Source organism: Elaeis guineensis, chromosome 4 (genome assembly GCF_000442705.2).
Source record: "Elaeis guineensis isolate ETL-2024a chromosome 4, EG11, whole genome shotgun sequence".
Lineage (NCBI taxonomy): Eukaryota > Viridiplantae > Streptophyta > Magnoliopsida > Arecales > Arecaceae > Elaeis > Elaeis guineensis.
Genome location: NC_025996.2, coordinates 15,707,061 through 15,729,871, shown reverse-complemented (window position 1 = coordinate 15,729,871; position 22,811 = coordinate 15,707,061). Strand labels below are relative to the sequence as shown.

The window sequence follows — 22,811 nt, the reverse complement described above, 5'->3', positions numbered from 1 at the left end:
GGTATTTTCTTTCCCATAGCCAAAATAAGAAGGTCACATCCTCTCTAATTGAAAGCCTAGTATTCTAGATTTGTAGGTTTTGCATCTTTTATGCGCTCTTCAAGATTAGTCTTACAAGCTTTCAATCCAATCCATTTATCTCTTCAGATTTTGAATCCTTCATTTTCTTTATTTTTTTTGTGTTTAGTTTAGTCTTTGGCAGTCTTTTGTTGGCCTCTTTTCTATACATTATCCCATAATTTATGTTATTTTGTATTTGTTTGGTAGATAAGAAGAATAATATTGCTGATTTGAGATTTTTCAAGTGGTTTGAAAGTTTGTAAAGAAGATTAGGGTTTGTAAATCCTCATCTTCTTTTTTTCTATTAATCATTTTTCTCATGATTTGTTTGACATGAAATTTTAATTGTTTAAACCGGTTGATTTTATATCAAGTTTTTTTTGTCATATAAGCAATCTAATGCTAAGTAAGCAAGCCACATAATAATTTTGTTGTGGTAGGATGTCAAGAATTGGAGTTAAGATTCAAATTGAAATAATATAAAAATTTGATAATACGATTATACTGAATAAAAATTTAGATTAGAATTAAAAATTTTTATAAAATTTAAAATTGGTTGCATTGAATCCGAGAAAATCAGAGAGGAACCGTGATTTCGAAGCCACCCGTCCCATCGGACCTTAAGCCCTGGGCGCGAATCACGGGTGGGCTTCCACAATCGAATCAACTCCCGTCACCGAAAGAATAAAAAAAAGGGTGGGGGGCAGAAAAGCCGAAACGATGCTCGAATGTGAAAGGGGGCCGGGGGCATCCGCTCCTACCCAAATGAAAACAACAGGAGGCGGTCCGTTCGAAAGAGCGCAACCCCACCACCATCCATGGTTTGCATGCCATTGTTAGGCCTACACCCATTTGCTTCTTCTCCCACCGACTGCCAACAGCATTCACACAACGACAGCCCAAAGGTATTTGCCCCATGTGCCTCACGTCGCATTCCCTCGTCGTTTAGCGGATATCCACAGTATCATTGTTTCGGGTATCAATCTCTTATCTCATTTACAAAAATGCCGAATGGAATCCCAATCATAAAGAAAACCCACGGTAACTACAGTAGTATCATAACACAAAAATATAATTATGGTTGCGAAGGAAGGTAATCAAAAATATTCTCAGCCATAATTCTTTACCGCGAATAGAACGTTATGTGTTTGGAAGATCACCAAACTCGTTTCCAGCAATACCACTTTCCTAAAAATAAATAATTAAAATAAGAAAGGAGTGGGGTGGCAGACACTGTGACACATTTGTTGACCGGATGCCCAAACTGGGCTAATAAAGCGGATAACGCCCGCTTTCCAAGCCCCAAACTGGATCCCAATCCAGAAGTAAACCCCCGGCCGAAACCAGGCCTTCTCTCTCTCCCTCTGCCGCTTTTCTTCTCCGGCGACGAAATTTATGGGGTTCGCGAGCGAAATGGGCGGTGGCTACAACGGGAGGGTGACGGTCTTCGTCGTCCTCTCCTGTATGGTTGCGGCCAGCGGAGGACTCCTCTTCGGCTACGACCTCGGCATCTCAGGTTTTGCATCCCCGCTCCCTTTCCTCCCTCATCACCCCTCCCATTTGTGTTCTTGGGGAACGGGAAACGGGGAAACGATTTCCAAGACCGAGCTGGAGAACGCATCTCACACATATCCCAGCAGTTTACATGGGAAGTTGGGAATCGCGTTTCCCTCCGGCTCTGATTTTGTTCTTGAGCTCACTCGGGCTTATTGCGTGTTGATGTAGGTGGAGTGAGTACCATGGAGGGGTTCTTGGAGAAGTTCTTTCCCGAGGTATACACTCAGATGAAGGAGGACACCAAGATCAGCAACTACTGCAGGTTTAACAGCGAGCTCCTGACGACCTTCACGTCTTCGCTCTACATTGCTGGGCTTGTGGCGTCCTTGTTTGCTTCGCCGATCACGCGGGCGTTCGGCCGAAGGGCGTCCATGCTCATCGGAGGGGCCATGTTCTTGGCTGGCGCCGCATTGGGCGGGGCGGCTACGAACGTTTACATGGTTATCTTTGGCCGCATCTTGCTTGGTGCGGGCATTGGGTTCACTAACCAGGTGATCGGATTGCTTTGCCTTTGAGATATTTTAGATTCAAAATTATGTTTTTGTGCTTTCTTTTGATGATCTAAAATATCGAAATTTAATTGTTACGACAATTATAAAGTACTATGATTTTTTCAGGACATCAACATACAAGCTAAGACATTATAAGAATTGGCGAATTGATAGGCATACATACGAGACCATCAAAAGGAATTAGAATGAACACATGATTTCACAATTTAATGTCTTGCGTATGCCCACAAGACTGGGCTACGATTAGCCCCATTCTGAGAATATATGTATAGACATCAGTTAATTGCTGGAAAATGTAGTCCGAAACAAATGGGTTAAATCACTAATAGTGGAGTAGTTTTGTTTAACGTTATATGGATCAAGTGGGAAAAATTTGGGAGGGGGGTTTCAACTTTAAAGATGTCTATTTTATGCCTGAAAAAAAAAATAGGCTGCAGAATGATGCTTGACATGGATGATTTTAATTATTATATGAGTTGGTTGTTAGAGATGAAAATGGGTCAAGTCTAGTTAGGAATGCTTGAATGAAGTTAGAATGATAATCAATCTTGATCTCTATGTAGTCCCATAAAACATTTAGTTGAGACATTTCACCCATATCCATCAAGCGATCTACTCCCATCATGAAGGAAATCTAATCGACTCATAAACTACAATATTGTACATTGCCTAAATCCCAACCAACCTAACTTTTATGGTACAAAAATAAGGATTCAAACCCTATCCTTATTTCAAATAATTTAAGGGATCTCTTATTGTTCACCAATTAGGAAAAAAAAAAAGGAGAGGGGGGGGGGGGTGCGCGAGATAGGCCTCTCTTAAAATATTTTTCTATGGTCATTATGTGGCCTGAGTCCTGACCTAGATAAATTATTTCCTCATGAATCTTAGTTGGTCAGGGCTATGACTATATCCATTCTTAGTTGAAAATGCTTTTACCTAAACTTGGTCCAAATAGGATTACATCAAGTCATATACTGTCACTTTTGAATTCAGGACTCGAAATTGGTCAGGCTAAGGTACTCCCTTGCTCGAGCCTAGCTTGGATACTATTCGGGCTTCGACTTGGGCCTAGCTAGGCTACAAAATTCTATGTATAACTCGGCTTGAGCCCATCTAGAACCTAAGATCGAGTCCAACCTGAAGCCTGTGCTTGCTTGACCTGGATGGAACACAAGTATGCTCACACAAATCAAGCCACATTCGACCTGACCTAAAAAAGGAAGGAAAGAAAAGGGGATCCAGTGCCTGTTGCAGCACTCCTTCCCCCTATTGACTTTAGGTTAGGAAGCAATGAGAGGGAGGGATGGAAGGATGGGGGAGCGAGAGACCTAATTGTGTGTCACGCCATCTGCTACAACCATTGCCCATCATGGAGAGGAGAGAAGGGGACTGAAATGCGAGAAGAGAGAAGTGGGAGTGGTGTTTTGTGCTATCCACCATAGTCCACTTGGGAGAGGAGAAAAGGGGGTAGAAATGAGAGAGGAGAGGTGGAGTAGAGTGCTCAATCCACGTAGTTGAGCCCTGTTGTGTCTAATTTCCTCTTCCTAGCTATGAATTCAATTCAATCTAAATCTAAGAATGACAGCTTAATAATTGTGATGAAACACTGGAGGATAAATAAATAGGGACATAAAAAAAGGCCTGTTGTGTTGGGCTTGGGCCTGAAATTTGAGCCTAAAAAATTGGGCCAGGTTTAGATTGTCCTGGCTAGGACCAGACCTGACTTTTAGCCCGACCTCTCATGACTTGGGCGAAGCCCAGAGTCCAACTCAAAGCTGACCTAGCCTGTGCCCATTTCTGGCCCTACTTTTAATGTGTGTAAAAAGGCTTCCTTAGTGCACAACCTTCAGGTCCTAACTCCTAAGAAAGGACCATGCAATCCCTTAGGGCTTATATAATCTTTATACAAGAGCTATATTATTGTCAATATTTCCTTTGAAGCTATTCCAATACAAAGTTTACAGTGCCCACACTCAATGAAAATGATCAAAAGCATGGCAAAGGGAAATGCTGGAAAAAATATTAAAAAATCCATGAAATTTTATGTGAGTGTTCTGAAGAAATAACATTTTCTTGAGAAATCAAGCTTATTTTTAGGACTCAAAAGAAATTAAAACATTCAAACAATTATTCGAATTTGTGCTTTGTAGGGATAGATGATGCTCTCCTTAGCCTCTTTCTATCCATGGAAGGTAAATATTGCAAGAATTTTAAGTTATTTTCAAGGACAGAGATATGGGGTATGAGTGCAGTTGCTTAGAGATCTACCACTTGGAAAGTATACTTAGGTATTAGTGGGGGGCATTTGCACATGCTCCCCTTAGAATTCCATAGTTTATATATTTATTGTAAAAAATAGATATTGTATATATTCCTTTTTAAAGCTTATAATGCACACATACTCTCTACATTGTTTTGATTTTATTCCTGATATTCTAATCAAGTTAATTCAGTTAGCTTGTCCATCAACTATTTTACCCTAAAATTTCATATTACTTTCTAAAATTCATAGCAAACATCTAAAATTCTGTGCTAATTTTTTATGTGTACTGTTACTTTTTGATGTGGAACTTAATTAATTAGACACTTTTTGAAGAGTTTATGTATATATATTCTTAAATGAATAAAATGGTACTACTTAGTATATCATCTGATTGCAAGGATATGAATGCATTTTCAGATCTTGGAGAGCCATACAAACTTTCAAGAGAACGTGTTTGTTTGCATGTGTGCTCTCCTTTGCAGATCTTTCCATTTGACATCAATCTCGCCTTATGGATTTTTAAGATATATAGCAAATCGCATAGTGGAGTGCCCTTGGCATAGCGTTAACAGTAGAATTATTAGTATAATTTTGTTCTTGGCTGCATGGACTTATTTGTAAGCAACAATCTCAGCAAAGCTCATAATTTTGTTCCAGTCAATTCCATTGTACCTATCAGAAATGGCTCCACCACAGCACCGCGGAGCAATGAATAATGGTTTTGAGGTTTGTGTTAGCATTGGAATTCTTGTAGCTAACTTCATCAACTATGGAATTAACCAGACTCATATCAGATGGGGTTGGAGAATCTCTTTAGCCTTGGCTTCAGTTCCAGCTTCCTTTCTAACTGTTGGTACCTTTTTCCTCCCTGAGACACCCAACAATATTATTCAGCGCAATGGTGACCTCCATAAGGCAGAGCAGCTGCTTCAAAAGATCCGAGGCACCACTGATGTTAAAAAAGAGCTCGATGATTTGATTTCTGCTGGCATTATCGCAAAAGGCATTCGTCACCCTTTTCGAAAGATCATTCAACAGAAGTACCGCCCTCAGCTTGTGATGGCAATCTTAATCCCCTTTTTCCAACAAGTTACTGGCATTAATGTGATTAACTTCTATGCGCCAATTATGTTTCGAACCATCGGGCTAAAAGAGAGTGCTTCTCTCATGCAGCAATATGCACAAGGCTAGTTGCTTTAAGTTGCAACATCCTAGCAATGGTGTTAGCTGATAGATGGGGCCGGCGAACTCTGTTTATAACTGGGGGAATTCAGATGTTTTTGTCACAGATAATAGTTGGTGGAATATTGGCAGCTGAGTTCAAAGACCATGGAGAAATGATCAGAGGCATCGCTTATTTGGTATTGGTCATCATATGTTTCTTTGTAGCAGGTTTCTCATGGTCTTGGGGGCCTTTGGGATGGTTAGTCCCAAGCGAGATTTTCCCACTGGAGATTAGATCAGCAGGGCAAAGCATTGTGGTAGCAGTGAACTTTTTGGCGACTTTTCTTGTTGCTCATTCCTTCCTTCCGATGCTTTGTCATATGAAGTCTGGAACTTTCTTCTTCTTTGGCGGATGGGTTGCTGCCATGACCTTTTTTATATATATGTTCTTACCAGAGACCAGGAATGTGCCAGTTGAGCAAATGGATCAAGTTTGGAAGAAGCATTGGTTTTGGAAGAAGATGGTCTGGGATGGGAAAGAGGAAAGCAAGGTGGATCCAACGAGCACGGCAGACTCACATCTGTAAGAATTGTTCATTGTATGCTAAAATCTAAATGATTTTATCTTATATAATTGGTCAAAAAAAAATATGTCAGAGCTAGAATTCGTTCTGGTAATCAATTTTTTTTTCTCTCCATGTAATAGGTAAATTTCCTCTTTTTCCGCCAGTTAGAGACATGCAGACTGACAGAAAGTTATTGGTAGTAATTTACCTGAAGTTGATAAAGATGAATAGTTTACTGAGGGGTGGTCGGGATTTTAATGCACATTTCATGATTTCCTTGGTGAGGTCAGTTTGTAGATTATCTAGCATGCATGGTATTACATCTCATGAACATATTGAGAGCGAAATTAGTTGATCTCTAGAAAGCCTTGTCAGAATTCTTTAGATTAATTTGATGCCCTTATAGGAGATCATGATAATTTAACATAGGAAGGTGGTGGTGGTTTTTGTTGTTGTTGTGGTCGTCATTGTCATCTTCTTTATCATCAAGATACAAGTGGGAATGCCTCCATTCATTTTGGAACTTGAAACCTCTCCTAAAAGCAAAGCATTGAGGGGAGAGGAAAGTCTTTCTGGCACTTTCATGAGGTTCGGTGTGTTTTGTCATTGGCCATGATCATCCTATGGGTTTTTGTTAGATAATAAACATGCAAGGATTGACACGATCACCTGACAAATTAAATATTTAAAGTTAATTTCTTAGTCATATCCTAAGTAGTCAAGTGCTTCCTGATACATAATAAACATGTTAGGAAGGATCAGCAAGATAACCTTGACCAATCAAATTAACAATAAGTAAATGCGACCTCGTAAGTAATACACTTTCCTATGCATCAAACAAGAGGAATGTTTGATTTGCATGCATGCAGATGCCAAGCCCCTTTAGAGCTTGTGCTGATGCTCAGCTAGTATAATACCTCTTAAGCAAGTTGGAGGGTATAAAGAAACAACATGAAAGGATTAAAACATGTCCCAGGAGATAGAAGAGTTTATGATAGATTAATTAATCCAACCTCCCCATAATCTTGTCTGATCAAGTAAAAATGGAAACCATTCTATACTTTTTCTTAATTAGGATAATATAAATATTGTACTTTGTGTATATGTTACCATGGATAACATAGAATAACAACTATTTTCCACATATTTGTTTGCTTTTGGGATCTAATTGTTGTCATGTTGACATAGCTAGTGACACTTCATCCCATTTGTTGGCACCTCTCTCCCCAGTGCTTGCACTGGAATAAAGGTTTTAAGTTTGATCATATAGGAGGTAGATCTCCCAGCATAATTCTTAGAAAAGGAAAATTAATACATATATGATCAGGTGTTGCTGGTGCATGTGCTAAATTAAAACATCCTAAAATGCAACAATATTTTAATTTGATAATTAATAGTATTGTATATCTAGAACAAGGGGAATTCGAGCATGTGTATGTTATATGCATGCATGTTGCTAGAGCAATATTCCGCATGTAGTCTTGTACTGAATGATATCTGTGATCTAATAGCTGCTTTAATTATGTAGTGCTTCACATACACACGGTCATAGTCTCATTGGAGATGTGTAGAGGCAATGAAGTTCCACAAAAATAGCTGAATTTGGAAAGAAAATCCTTTAGATGTTTGTTCTTCCCCCTAAATTCATGAATAAAAAAAAAATTCTAGGAATAAATACAATTTTAAACATCACTTTGTGCTTCAAAAAATGCCAATTTTGATTGGACAAGTCCACTTATGTGTAAAATGCATGTACAATGTGTATCTAGTGGAGTACAATTTTATTGTATGAGCAAGATCAGCTTAGACTAATAGTACATTATGACAAAAATAGTCTTTTTACGGGCAATTAAAAGTACCGCTAAAGAAAATACACTAATGATTATGGTGGCTGTCATATCATTGCCACCGTCACCAATTATTGCCAATAGCATTATTGGTTTTATGTTGAAATGTTATAGCTAATAAAATTGGATAATTATCTATACGCATGGCATACATTAGGGATATATGAAAACAACATTCCCTCTGCTCAAAACATTGAAACCCAGAAGCATAAATGATCAATAATATGGAGTTAGTTGCATGTGATCCAGATAGAATGTTGTGAAGCTCGGTTGCATATGAAGCAGATATACCATCAAAAAATAGTATTAGACAAGCATCAGTGGATTGTGATCAACTGGATGTGTTTGCTATAATAAGCAAATGATAGATCTCCTGCTGGAAATATGCAATGATAAATGGAACCGACAAATACATAGCTGTAGTTCATTTATCTAGGGTTAGCAGGATTGCACTAGAAGCACTATGTTGGGTCCCTACTAACAATAGTTCAATAAAATAGAGGATATTAAAAGTAGCAAATATAATTTTTGATAATAAAATATACTCCATACATGCTATCCAGCGCCAATTGAATTCATCTTATTGGGACCCACTTGTGCTACGACGTACCGAGCGCCAAATTGGATGGTCACATGTTCTGGTCGTAAAAATGAGTCCCGGGAACTGTCTATGCGGTCCAAAACAATACGCAGCGCAATTCCTTCCAAAAGGCACTGCCACCCCAATTCCTACTTCAATAAATGGTACGTGTCCCCTCACCTGCTTCCCCCTCCTCCTCTCCCTTGTTCGCATTTGAGACCCAGGAGATACCCCCCTTTCTCTTTCGCCATTCTAAGGGAGAATCCACCACCCCCATCAATCTCCTCTCCTCCATCCCATTAATCTACTGCATTCCATGCCACCGCACTTGGCCATCAGGCCGCTCGAAACCAACCCATATAACGGCAGGATGACACCCTTCCTGGTCCTTACTTGCATGGTGGCCTCATTGGGAGGTGTGATATTCGGCTATGACATTGGAATCTCAGGTACCAACCTCTACCTGCACCGGTTCTCTGAAGTAAAATTTTTCCTACCGATCGATTTACGGAAAAGAGCTGCTAAGTTAGCGAAATTTTTTGACGACCCAGCAGGTGTAATGGCCACGAAGGAGGCAAGTCTTAAGGACATGTTTCCATGGCTGCATATGAGGATGGAAAAGAGCAGCAGCAGTTACTGCCGGTCGAGCAGCCAGTGGATGAGTGGTTACACGGCGTCGCTGTACGTGGCGGGGGCGATGGGGGCACTGGTGGCTGCGTGGGTCACGCGGGAATTCGGCCGCCGGCCCACCATGGTCGCCGGCGGTGCCGCTTCCTTGGCCGGGTCGATCCTGGCCGCGGCCGGGCCCACCGTGTGGACGCTTCTCCTCGGCCGTGTCCTTTTGGGCTTCGGCGTAGGCTTCGCCAACCAGGTAAGATTCTTACGGGTGTTAGAGTCGTCCGAGGTGCACGTGGCATTAGAGTTCAGGACAACAAATACTTTGCCTTTTCCTTTTTTTTTTTTTTTTTTCTTTTTTTGGTAAAAAAGGTGCTTTTTCTTGAACTAAATGAATTTTTTTTTTAAAAAAAGAGAAAAGTAGAGATGGGACAAAGCAAAATAGAATAATGTTTTACTGCTTGGTAGTAGAGATGCCAATAGGCTACAGGGCCTGCCAAGGTTTTGATTACGAATCCGACTTCATAAATTTTGCCCATTGGCTTCACCAATCGGTTCCTGCTTGTCAGTCTATTGCAGGACTAGGTTAACTATGATTGTAGTGACCGGCATTTTGGTTCTGCCAAGAATGATTGATTTAAGAGGCAAATCGTAGGTTAAATGCTGGCACATATCGCGTTCTGTTGTTTGAGAAATGACCTCTCCTTCTATCTATCATGAATCCGAGTCATGCAACTCGGGTGGTGGAGAATGAGAGATGGTTGATTGATCTAGGTCCACCAGCTCAATAGTGGATCAGTTCAAATCAGAAAGCTACACTCGTATACAAAGGGAGCTCGGCAACGTGTTGCTTTTTGATTGGACCGTTCTACTGCCGTGTTGGTGGCTTTTATCGAGCCAATAAATTCTTGTAGAGAATGGACAATGGATGTTTTATTTTCAGAATTTTCATTCCATGCTTTCCCCGTCCCTTGAAATCGAAGGGCTCATGAAAAAACAACTAGAATATTGCCCTTCAATTTGGGGATAGTATTTGAGAAGGATTTTTGAGCCCTTGGAGTGGCCGAATTCAGCCACGTAACATCAACTATGAATGTGAAAGGAAGATTAATTGCTCATAGAAGGATTTTAAATTGCTTATATCTATATATAAATGGTCAGGATTGATGCAGATAGTGGTAACACCAGTTTGCTAACCAAAGAAGTATAGAAACAGAACAATAGGCTAACTAAAGCAAGGTAGAGTAACACAAAAATTTCCCCAAGTGACTTTGTAACTCTCCTATCCCCATCTTTGTACGCGGGGTCGCATAAGTTGTCCGAATGGGGTGCTGCAGAGCAGCTGTGCAGCTTTTCGGGGTGAGACTCTTTCTGGAAAACGAATTGATGAATGTCCCTAAATACTAAATTGCAACCGACATGCCCAGAAAAAGGTGGCTCCATGCGCTAAGGATGCTAAAAAAGTTGGTGGTCCCATGAGTTGAGACTTGATGTAGACAATGTATAATAAGCGAACCTTCAAGGCAAAGGGAAACAAATGACACTAAAGCCTGCAGAGTGAATTTCTTCGATCTTTCACTGAACCCTTTATTTCCACTGCAGAGATGATGCACTGTTATCTCGTAATAGAGGCCATTAACCCAATTAAACTACAATCCTGAAACAAATGGACAGAGGGACTCCTGCATCCAGAGTGCATATAAGCAAGGTCACTGGACATAGAGTGGTTGGCGACTAAAATTGGAATTAGAATCGGAGTGGGATTCAAATATGATGAGAGAGTTAGAATTGAATTTTATAGATTGAGATGTTCCTATTCCTCTCTTGAAATTGAATGGAAATGGGACTCTCTCCTACCAAACAATTAAAATAAGGGCCACTGATTCTCATTTCCATTCCTATTTCCATTCCCATCCCAGAGTCTAAGGCCTCTGACCAAACATGCCCATAGGTTTTAGAGAGGAAAAAAAAAAAAAAAATTCACATGGTTATACAAAATCGACGACTACTAGTTACGCCAAATATATGACAAACGCGTTTTTGACAGCAAAAAAGGTATGTTTTATGTCTGCAGTCGGTGGGAAAGTAACCACACATCAGCGTACAATCCATTGTTGTTTTTGGAATTGGTGGTTGCTAAAGTTATCATGGAGCGCCTATAAATCTCAACATCTCCTATGGACCACAGGTGGATCCAAATAGGAGACTCATTTTCTACTCTGCAGTTAACCTTAGGTGAATTGAAACAGATAGTGTTAGTGTCTTCACAGGGGTAAAGAGCAGCGTGCGTTCAAGGTGAGCCCCTATAAATAAACTGTTAACCTTCTATTCTATGTTTATATGTTCGGCCTTATGTTAGTTTAGCACAGTCTTTTTCCCCCTTCCTCAAGTATCTTTCTGAAATCTTTTCCACAACCAAACACTTCCCATAATTATAATTCTTTACTTTATCTCTCAAACCCTATATTCACATCTTGCATTGATTTTGTTACAGGCAATTCCACTGTACTTATCAGAGATGGCCCCGCCGGCCAGCCGAGGAGCAATCAACAATGTCTTTCAGCTTAGTTATGACATTGGTTTATTCCTGGCTGATCTCATTATCTTCAGTGTTCAAAGATCAAGAGATAGCTGGGGATGGCGTATCTCTCTCGGTATGGCTGCAGCTCCATCGTTTTCTCTCACGCTCGGTGCTCTCTTCATCCCTGAGACAGCAAACAGCATCATCCAAAGGGACATCGACTTCCACAGGGCAGTGAAGACGCTCCAGACGATACGAGGCACCACCGATATCCTCGCAGAATTAAATGATATAATGACTGCTGGTGATGCTCAGGTGACCACTAACCAATCCTTCTATAGGATTACTCGATGCAAGTATCGGCCTCAACTCATCATGGCGATCACAATCCCATTCTTCCAACAAGTAATAGGATTCAACTTGGTAGCTTTCTACATCCCTATCTTGATTCAAAACATCGGTTTTGGCAAGAATTCATTCCTTATGTCAGCACTTGTGATAGGACTCACAGGCACCACCTCTACCATGGTGTTAATGACCATCGTCGATAGAATTGGTCGACGTGCTATGTTTACGATCGGAGGCATACAGATGCTCGTCTCACTGGTAGCCGTTGGTAGAGTGATGATGACCCAACTCAGCGAGGACAATGAGATTAGTAGAGGCTATGCATACTTGGCCTTGTTTTTGGTTTGTGTTTATCTTATGGGCTTTGGATGGTCTTGGGGACCTCTAGGATGGTTGGTCCCGAGTGAGATTTTCCCACTAGAGATCAGATCGGCAGGGCAAAGCATCGTGGTGGCAGTGTGGTTTCTGTCTGCATTTGTTGTAGCCGAGACCTTTCCAACTTTGATTTGCCAACTTAAGGCTACCAGCTTCTTCATCTTTGGGGGATGGGTTACTATGGTGATTATATTCATTCATTTATTTTTGCCGGAGACCAGAGGAATAGCAATGGAACGGATGGATCAGGTGTGGAAGAAACATTGGTTATGGAAGAAAACTATAGCAGTTGAAGAAACGCAGGATGACTGTTTTGATGATGTTACATAATTGTGTAATATAGCATCTAGAGTATAACAATGATGATATCCTCTCATCAACCAAAAACGGAGAGAACTAATTTTTATAATTAGATTATTTATATGTAGTCTCTAGCTTCCTTCGTGGTGTATCTCTTAATTTCTTTTAGTGGTTTAAAATATTTATTTTACATATTTTATTTACATACACACGTTATCTAAAAGTTGATGTTGATAGATTTCGTCGTCAAAAAAAGAGAAAGTTGTGTTGTTGTTCCCGATAATATTTTAAATTTTATGAGATGGAGATGTTTTAATTTTTCGATAGATTAGGATACCATACTGTCTCATCCCATCCTGATAGTGGTCTTCATTATACATCTCGATAGGCATTTTCTGTCTACCTCCTCTTTTTCTTTTATTTTTTTATTTTTTTTTATTTTTTTTATTTTCTTCCTTCTTTCTTTCTTTTAATTCATTAATTTTCTTCTTTCATTTTTTTTTTAATTTTTTTCTTCACCTTTCATTTTCTTCCTTCTTTCTTTTTATGAGAATGAATTTCGAAGTCCGGATCTCATTTTGATCCTATTTTTCACAGAGAATGGGACATAATAGTTTCATTCTGTCAAAACGTAAAATTTTGGTTCCTGGTGATGATTTTTTAATTATTTTTTGATTAAATCCTATAAGTAAATTTCTTGGTACTAAAATAACTTTTTAACTTAGATTCAAAAGGCCGAGGGATGAGTAAATTTCCTTCGTACAAATTTTATAGAGTGCAGTCGGCGGCCATCCCAGTCATTGGCTGTTCACAGGACCTGAACCAAGAAGTCCGTAGGCCCCACTGGTCCACCTGCAAGCTAGTGAATACAAATAGCTTTTTCTTCCTGAGATATGAGAACTTATAAGTGAATTATTCTTTAACCAGAGAATTATGTATAGTTTTCTTAGACATAGGCCATGAACTCAGCGCCATATTTCACAACTAGCTAGCTTGAAACCCGTGCAATGTGTGGAATATGATTTTTTTTATATATTTTATTTTATTTATCTATTCTATATATATTTTAAAAATAATTAAAATAATTAAAAAATATATTTTATATATAGCATGACTTTTAAAGTAGCTATTTTTTTTCTAAATGTGGAATACTCCTAAACTTGTTTCTTTTTCAAATCTTCGTCTTGTCATGTCTTGTCACGGCAATAGATGTTATTTTAATAACTATTATTTAAAAAAAAATAATATTTTTATATAGTATTGTTAGAAAGTTAGAGAGATACTCCAACTCAAATTATTTGTATTGCACTTATTCAGATTCGCATCTACTTATCAAATCAATAAAATTGTCGGTTAAACTGAAGCTTTTCCTATTTAAAGTTTTTCACTAAATTTAGATAATAATTATTTTTTAATAATAAATGGTGTGATAATTTTTATTGAATAATTTAAGATAAATGCAATAGAATAATTTTAATCAATAATTTTTTCCTCACAAGTGAATTTTTTTTTTTTTCAAATCATTTGGGGTGTGTTTGGTTGGGAACTTGGAAGAGTTGGGGCTTTGAATGAAAATGAAAAATGATAATTTTTAATTTAATTATTTGATTGAAAGGAGTACTATTTTAAATTTGATTTTAATGTAAAATAAAAATGTCCAATCTCTTTATATAAATTTCAATCCCAATTCCTCTGTAAAGATTTAAATCCCCCATTTCGGTTTAGACTCTGATTTCGATTTCACGACCCAAATATTTCGGGGGATATAATCATTCCGGTTCTCGTTCATTCCGATTCCAATTCCCATTCAATAAATGCGTACGCGCCCCTCCTTAACCTTCTCCTCCTCGTCCAAACCTAGGAAATTACTCCAACAAAGCCACCACCACCACATCACCTCCTCAATAGATCTTCTCCCTACCACCTCGACTCCCAGTCCCTCTCTCACCAAATCCTATGGCACCCTGCTTTCGCATCAAGCCCCTCGAAACCAGCCGACATATATAACGCCAGAATCACGTTCTTGCTCCTCGCAAGCTGCACGGTAGCCTCCTTCGGAGGTTTGCTCTTCGGCTACGCCATCGGGATCTCAGGTGGAAATATCGATCTACATGCACCATCTCTCTCTCTCTCGTTTCATTAATCCACAGTGTTGGGCTGAGCTGGTGGTGTTTTTAGGGATCTAGGTGGAATGGCCACCAAAAAGGGAGGTCTTAAGGATTGTCTCCGTGGGTGCAAGTGAGGATCGGGGCGAAATCGCAGCAGCTGGTTCCATCCTCGCCTCGACGGGGGCCGCCGCGTGGACCCTCGTCCTGGGTCGCCTTCTGCTCTGATCCGGCGTCGGCGTCGCTAACCAGGTGAGCTTTCTCATGTACACGTGGCATCATACACTCGAAAACTTTTTTTTATTATTTTTTTGGTACAAACAGGCTATCACATCATTTTAACGTGAGTATAACATAAAATATCTCACAAAATTCGAAGACAATTATCGCCTTCTTGCAACAAAAGAGATAGTTCAATCCGTGCATTGTTCATCTTTCGGAATACATATCGAACAAATAATGCGGTAACGTGACAAAAGAATCTTCAAATATTATGGAGCAGTGGATAAATTTTTAGATACTTCACCTCATTTCGAATTCAACCAACTATCGTAGTCGAGTCACCTTCAACGAAGAATCTTTTAGCTCGCAATTTATGTATGGCATAGATAATGTCTGCCGGCTTATGGAAGTATATGTCCAAGATCTGGCCCATAGCCGGACCATGACAATATTATCTATGGGTCGAATTTGGGCACACTATGAACAAAACTTGGAACGTGACGGACTAATAATCCAGCTAGAAACAAGATAAAATTTGGTCCATAGCTAGACCGATTGGCATCGAACTATGGCACTTGTTGTTTGTGATTTGGGCTCGGTCTTAGTCTATTGTAAGACCAGTTGGATATGGTTGTACCGGATAGCATTTCGTTACACCAAGGGTGGTGTTGGGGATTACCGACTGACTCTGCTCATGCCGACTCATAGTCAGGCATATCCGACCGATCGACTGACCGACCGACCAATCGATCGTCGGACGTCATTACCGACCGATTAACGGCTCTCTACCGACTGCACCAGGGAGTCCGATGGCCGACTCTCGCAACATGCCCGACTGATCGTCGGAGGGGTCCCAATCTCCACCCGATGCCACTCAGCCGGCCACCGACCTAAGATCGGTCGACTCCTCCGATCGTCGTACCACTGCCAGAGACTGTCAGTCTTGACAGCAGCATGCGGCACTGCCGCCTAAGGGCATCATCCCGCCTAGGGCATTGTCAACCCTAGTGATTTGACAGCCCCACGGTGATGTGACACTTTCACGTGACTCTGACAATCTATAGTGAGTTGACAACTCCTCAATTGTCCGTGCCATTAATGACGGCGCCATACTACGCTCCACTATATATATCGGGGAAGGCTACAGTGCTAGAGGCCTTCGAAACACACAAGCTTGCGCCCCTCTCTCTCGTTGAGTTCTTTCCTTTCTTCTCACTATTGCCTAGTCTCCTCTCTGACTTGACCGTCGGAGGGTCCCCGCCGGAGCCGCCTCCGGTCAGTGCGGGCTTTCTTTTGCAGCGCTCATTCCCGACGATCAGACGACGAGAGAATTGGCCGCAACAGATTGGCGCGCCAGGTAGGGGGGAGCAGAAGATACTAATGACAAAGACAAGAGCTAAACGATCGAGAGTCACCGGATCGACGAGGCGCTCTTCCTGCCGGGAAGAGGCCTCTCCGCCACCCTCCGCGGCGGAACCCAGCTCTCCGCACTCCGCGGTCACCATGGAGGCGCAGATCGCAGCAATCGTACGGCAGATGACCGTGCTGACGGACGCGGTCAAAAGCCTCTAGCAACAGCCGGTACGGCTGCCGCCATCACCGGTAGGGCAGCCGACGGCGCGTTCGATGCCCTCCAGGAGCAGCCACCAACGCCCGCGTCGATCCCCATCGTCTCCGCGGGAGCGCCCGCCACAGCGCTCCCACGGAGAGGAGGGGGCGGCCGCGGCGCGATGCTCATCGGTCCCAAAAGCTTTCTCCCTCCCAGTTGGAACGAGCGAGGAAGGAGAAGCGACCGCGAATGCCGTCCGCCTCCCTCTCGGAATCTTCCGGAGACTCTACTCCTGGGGTCTCCCAGCACCGATGGATCGACGACTACGAACGCAGGTTCGACGAGATCGATCGCCGGCTTGCCCAGTTGCAGGTGGACGGACAGAAGTCCTCGAACAATGTTGACTTCCAGACCGCCCAACCACTCTCCCGACTCATCCTCGACGAACCGATCTCCAGTCGGTTCAAGATGCCGTACGTGGAATCCTACGACGGCTCCACCGACCCAATCGACCACCTGGAGAGCTACAAAGCTCTCAAGACGATTCAGGGGGCAACCGACGCTCTCTTTTGCATCGGCTTCCCCACCACACTCCGTAAAGCCGCCAGAGCCTGGTACTCCGATCTTCGATCGGAAAGTATCCACTCCTTCGGGCAGCTCGAGCACTCTTTCGTGGCTCACTTCAGCACCAGTCGGAAGCCACCGCGAACGTCGGACAGCCTTTTCTCCCTCAAACAGGGAGAAAATGAGACGCTCCGATACTTCGTGGCGCGATTCAACACGACCACGCTTGAGGTCCGGGACCTCAACGAAGACATGGCTATCTCGGCCATGAAACGGGGGTTGAAGGCATCCCGGTTCACTTACTCCCTGGACAAGACCCTCCCCCAGACATATGCCAAATTGTTGGAGCGTGCGTACAAGTATATGCGCCGGACGAAGGAGCCTCCGACCGGCGCTCGACCGAGTTCAAAGGTCCGAAGCAAAAATGAAGGAAGGGTCGGGACCCCGCCGAACCTAGCAGACCCCCGACCGATGGTCAGGTCTCGCCTCCGTGATGAAACCAGAAGACACCCCGACGGCAGACTCCAAGGCCGACACGCCCCAGGTATGACTCCTACACTCCTCTCTCTGCTCCCCGTGCGCAGATTTTGATGGAGATCGAAGGAGAAGAATACCTGCGACGGCCTCCGCCTCTAAAGGCAAAAGGCCTCGACCGATGGAAGTACTGTCGATTCCACCGGGCCACGGCCACAATACCGAGCAATGCATCCAGCTTAAGGATGAGATCGAAGCTCTCATCCGTCAAGGGTATCTCGGTAAATTTTGGAGGAACCCGTCGACTCGACCAATGGACGACCGACGACCTCAGCCGACTGAGGAAGCAACCACTAATCAGCCGACGGTCGGGGTCATCAATATGATTTCCAAACGACTTGGCCGGGGACGTCTGCTGGAGGGGAGCCCACGAAGAAGCTGCGCCCGGACGACGTGATTACCTTTACGGAAGAAGACGTTCGGGGCATCCAAACTCCCCACGACGACGCTGTTGTTGTCTCGGCAACAATAGCAAACTATGATGTAAAGAGAATTTTTGTAGATAATGAAAGTTCAACAAACATTTTGTTTTACTCGACCTTCTCCCGGATGCAACTATCAACCGACCGACTCAAGAGGGCCCCTACGCCTTTGATAGGCTTTGCCGGGGACGCCATCGCGACGGAAGGTGAAATTATCCTGCCCGTGACGGTCGGTACCGAACCACGATGAAGCACGATTCATTTGACTTTCACGGTCGTCCAAATGCCTTCGACCTACAACGTCATACTTGGAAGACCCGGACTAAACGCCCTCAAGGCGATTGTCTCAACATACCATCTCTTGGTTCGGTTTCTGACCAGGAACGGAGTCGGGGAGGTGCGCGGAGACCAACAGCTCGCTCGCCGATGCTTCCAGATCTTCGCTCAAAGCGACGAGTCGAGGGGCTCCCTGACGATCGACAAACTAGACCAACGGGAGGAGGAAGAACGGGGCTCGCCGACCGAACAGCTCGTGTTGATCCCGATTGCGGAAAACCCCGATCAGAAGGTATGGGTCGGGTCTCAACTACCCGACCCAGAATGGCAACGGTTGACGGAGCTGCTGACGGCCAACGCCGACATATTTGCTTGATCGACAGCAGATATGTCGGGCATCCCCCTGGAGACAATAACCCACCGACTCAACATCGACCCGACGATGAGGCCGGTGAGGCGGAAGAAAAGGTTTTTTACTCCCGAAAGACAGAAGGTCATCGACGAAGAAGTGGACAAGCTGCTCGAGGCGGGCTTCATCAGAGAAGCCGCATATCCCGATTGGCTCGCCAATGTTGTCATGGTCAAGAAAGCCAACGGAAAGTGGAGGATTTGTATCGACTACACCGACCTGAATCGGGCCTGTCCAAAATATAGCTTTTCACTTCCAAAGATCGACCAGCTGGTGGATGCGACGTCCGGATTTCGACTGCTCAACTTCATGGACACCTTTGTCAGGTACAACCAGATCTAGATGGTGCCCGAAGACGAGGAGCACACTGTCTTCGTGACCCCCAAGGGCCTCCACTGCTATCGAGTAATGCCTTTCGGGCTGAAGAATGCCGGTGCCACCTACCAACGACTTGTCAATAAGGTCTTTAAAGACCAGATCGGGCGCAACATGGAAGTATACGTGGACGACATGCTGGTGAAAAGTGCGCAGATTTCGGATCATGTCCAGGATCTCGAAGAAACCTTCCGCACTCTACGACAACATCGAATGAAGCTGAATCCGACTAAGTGCGCTTTTGGGGTGACCTCGGGGAAGTTTCTCGGATTCCTCATTTCTCAACGAGAAATCGAGGCTAATCCTGAGAAAATAAAGGCAATCATCGACATGCGTCATCCGAACACCAAGAAGGAGGTCCAGCAACTGAACGGAAAGATCGTTGCCCTCAGTCGGTTCATCTCTCGATCGGCTGAAAGGTGCCTCCCGTTCTTCAAAACTCTGAGGCAGGTGAAGGGCTTCTCTTGGTCGGATGAGTGCCAACGGGCCTTCGAGGATCTGAAGAGGTACTTGGCTTCCCCACCGCTGCTTGTGAAGTCGGAGGTCGGGGAGACCTTGTATCTCTATTTGGCCACCTCTTCTGAGGCGGTCAGTTCGGTGCTCGTCCGAGAAAACGAGAGCCGAACCCATCAGCCTATCTACTATACCAGCAAAGTGCTCCGCAGCGCTGAAGCTCGATATTCAGAGACGGAAAAGATGATTTTCGCCCTGACCGTCTCCGCACAGCGACCCCGCCCATACTTCCAGGCGCATGCCATTGTGGTTCTCACCAACCAGCCCCTGAGGGCGATATTGCACCGATCGGATACATCAGGACGACTGGCGAAGTGGGCAATGAAGCTCAGCGAGTTCGACATACAGTACCGACCGCAACCTACCTTAAAGGCCCAGGTCCTGGCCGACTTCATCGTCGAATGCCCGACGGCCGACCAAGGGTCGGAAGGTGCGGACCCGGGATGAGACGCGGTCTCCGAGCCAGACCCGGTCTCCACCTGGGTACTGCACATCGACGGAGCTTCAAACGCTCGAGGGAGCGGGGCTGGGTTCCTGCTCACCAACTCGGATGGGGTAGTCACCGAGTACGCCCTCCGATTCGACTTCAAAGCCTCCAATAACCAAGCCGAATATGAAGCGCTCCTCGTCGGCTTGAGGATGGCGAGGAAACTTGGGATCGACAGCCTCCGGGCATTCTCCGATTCTCAGCTGATCGTGGGGCAGGTCAAAGGTGAATTCGAGGCGCGAGATCCAGCCATGGCCAAATATCTCCAAAAAGTGAAGGATCTCGTAACACGCCTCGGGTATTTTGAAATTTCTCACATCCCTAGGTCGGAGAACGTCCGGGCCGACGCACTCTCCAGACTGGCGACCTCCGCTTTCGACTCTTTGGGCCGGACGTTCGTGGAGAACCTCGAGCAGTCGAGTATCGACCGGGTCGATGAGGTGCTACAACTGACAGCTGAACCAAGCTGGATGGATCCGATTGTTCGGTTCTTGACCGACGGGATCAGCCTTGAAGATCCCACGGAGGCCAGGCGGCTCCGATGGTCGGCCTCCCAATATGTGATCCTAGAAGGCCGACTCTACAAAAGGTCGTTCTCCCTTTCCTTGCTCAGGTGCTTGGGACCGACCGACGCAGATTATGCTCTCCGAGAAGTGCACGAAGGAATCTGCGGGAGTCACTTGGGGGGCAAATCCCTAGCCTACAAAGTCCTGCGGCAGGGTTACTACTGGCCCACCATGAGGAGGGACGCGGCTGAGTTGGTCCGGAAGTGCGAACCATGCCAGAAGTACGCCAACGTACAGCACCGACCGGCCAGCCAAATTGCTCCTATCGTCGCTCCATGACCCTTCGCTCAGTGGGGGGTCGACATTCTCGATCCTTTCCCTCCAGCATCGGGCCAAAGAAAGTTCATAGTCGTCGCCATCGACTACTTCACCAAGTGGATGGAGGCCGAGCCCCTGGCGCAGATTACCGAACGGAAGATGGAGGACTTCGTTCAAAAATCCATCATCTTCAGGTTCGGATTGCCGCATACCATTATCACCGACAATGGGCGACAATTCGACAATCAAGACTTCAGAGACTTCTGTGCAAGGTTTCACATCACGCACCGACTGACTTCAGTCGGACACCCACAGTCCAATGGCGAGGTTGAGGTGACCAACCGGACCATACTACACAGGCTCAAAACCCGACTAAATGAAGCCAAAGGCCTTTGGGTCGATGAGCTAGGCTCCGTTCTGTGGGCTTACCGAATGACCCCCCGCGTTCCGACCGGAGAGTCGCCTTTCAGTTTGGCCTATGGGACGGAGGCGATGATTCCACTCGAGATTGGACTGCCATCTACCAAGGTCGAGCGGTATCAAGAGCCGGACAACTCTGATTGCCGGAGAGCCGACCTAGACCTCCTCCCCGAACTACGGAATGATGCTCAACTTCGCATGGCTTCATACCGACAGAAGGTAGTCCGATATTACAACGCCAAGGTCAGACCAAAGCTTTTCAGGCCTGGTGACTTAGTCCTAAGAAAGGCAGAAGTCTCGAAGCCCCTGGACTAAGGGAAGCTGGCTCCGAACTGGGAGGGGCCCAACATGGTAGCAGACACCAATGGGCTGAGGGCTTACCGACTGGAGACTCTGGAAGGGAAACCCATTCCCCGGACCTGGAACGCCGACAACCTGAAGTTGTATCACCAATGAACTTTGTACTTGTTCATTCGGAATACAAATTCAGTTTCAAATTTTGGAGTTTTAACTCTTCGACTGGCGATCGACGCTCACCAAGAAGGTTGAGTCCCGACGTCCCGACTCGGACTTAGTGTCCGCTTGAAAATGACGGCCCGACGGCCGACGACGTGTCAGGCGCTCGCAAGGGCCGAACCATCCACGACGACGGGAGTTGACACTCCTTCTACGGTCAAACTTTCGGGTCAGACTATCGGCTAACTTACCGATTGGGCTCCGACCAAAGAAAGGCGAAATGACTATGCGACCGCAGTCGCAACTTACCGACCGAGCTACGGCCGGTCGAAGGATATTTGGCTTGCCACCGTCTATCACACGATGCGACCACAGTTGCATTCATGACTCACCGACCGAGCTACGGTCGGTCGGAAGATATTCGGCTTACCACCGTAAATCAAGAGGTGCAGTATAAATACCCGACACAAGGGTATCGGGATCCGACTTATCATCGTTTCTCCGACTAAACGCGTCGGATGACAACCGACTGAACGCGTCAGAAGAGACCCGACTGCCAAGCTCTACCCGACAGTCGGTCAGCTTTTGACTCACCGGACGCGCCCGACTCACAGCCGGGCGAAGGACGCCCGACTTAGGTCCTCGACCATCGAAAGATCGATCTAAAGTCGGGACTTGTTCTACCTTCGTGGCTGCACGAATTGCCGAACGTCCTAACTGATCTGTATGGGTTAGCGACTTACGTGTTCGGATACATTCCACAACACATGAAAAGAGAAAGACAAGCGGAGGAAAAAAGTTTAAAGTCCAAGACTTTGATTTCATTGAAGATCAAAATAGGTTTTACAAAATTGGGCCGAAGCCCGAATACAAGCCGGAGCAAAAGCAAAAAAGAAAAACAAAAATCGACTAATCATCGGAGTCGGCCTCCTCCATTGGGTAGC

At 44.6% G+C, this 22,811-nt stretch overlaps 2 protein-coding genes across 2 annotated transcripts; both read left to right on the top strand.

The window, feature by feature from the left end:
* Positions 1-1,311: 1,311 nt before the first annotated feature.
* On the top strand, positions 1,312-12,056 carry LOC105043696 (hexose carrier protein HEX6). Its single transcript, XM_073255685.1, is given in 5 exon segments — positions 1,312-1,576; positions 1,786-2,108; positions 5,053-5,563; positions 5,566-6,142; positions 11,662-12,056. Coding segments are annotated over 5 exon segments (1,797 nt in total). The 5' UTR covers positions 1,312-1,455; the 3' UTR covers positions 11,927-12,056.
* On the top strand, positions 11,983-12,741 carry LOC105043697 (hexose carrier protein HEX6). Its single transcript, XM_029264142.2, has one exon. The coding sequence runs from the start codon at positions 11,983-11,985 to the stop codon at positions 12,739-12,741; it is 759 nt and encodes a 252-aa protein (XP_029119975.2).
* Positions 12,742-22,811: the final 10,070 nt, after the last annotated feature.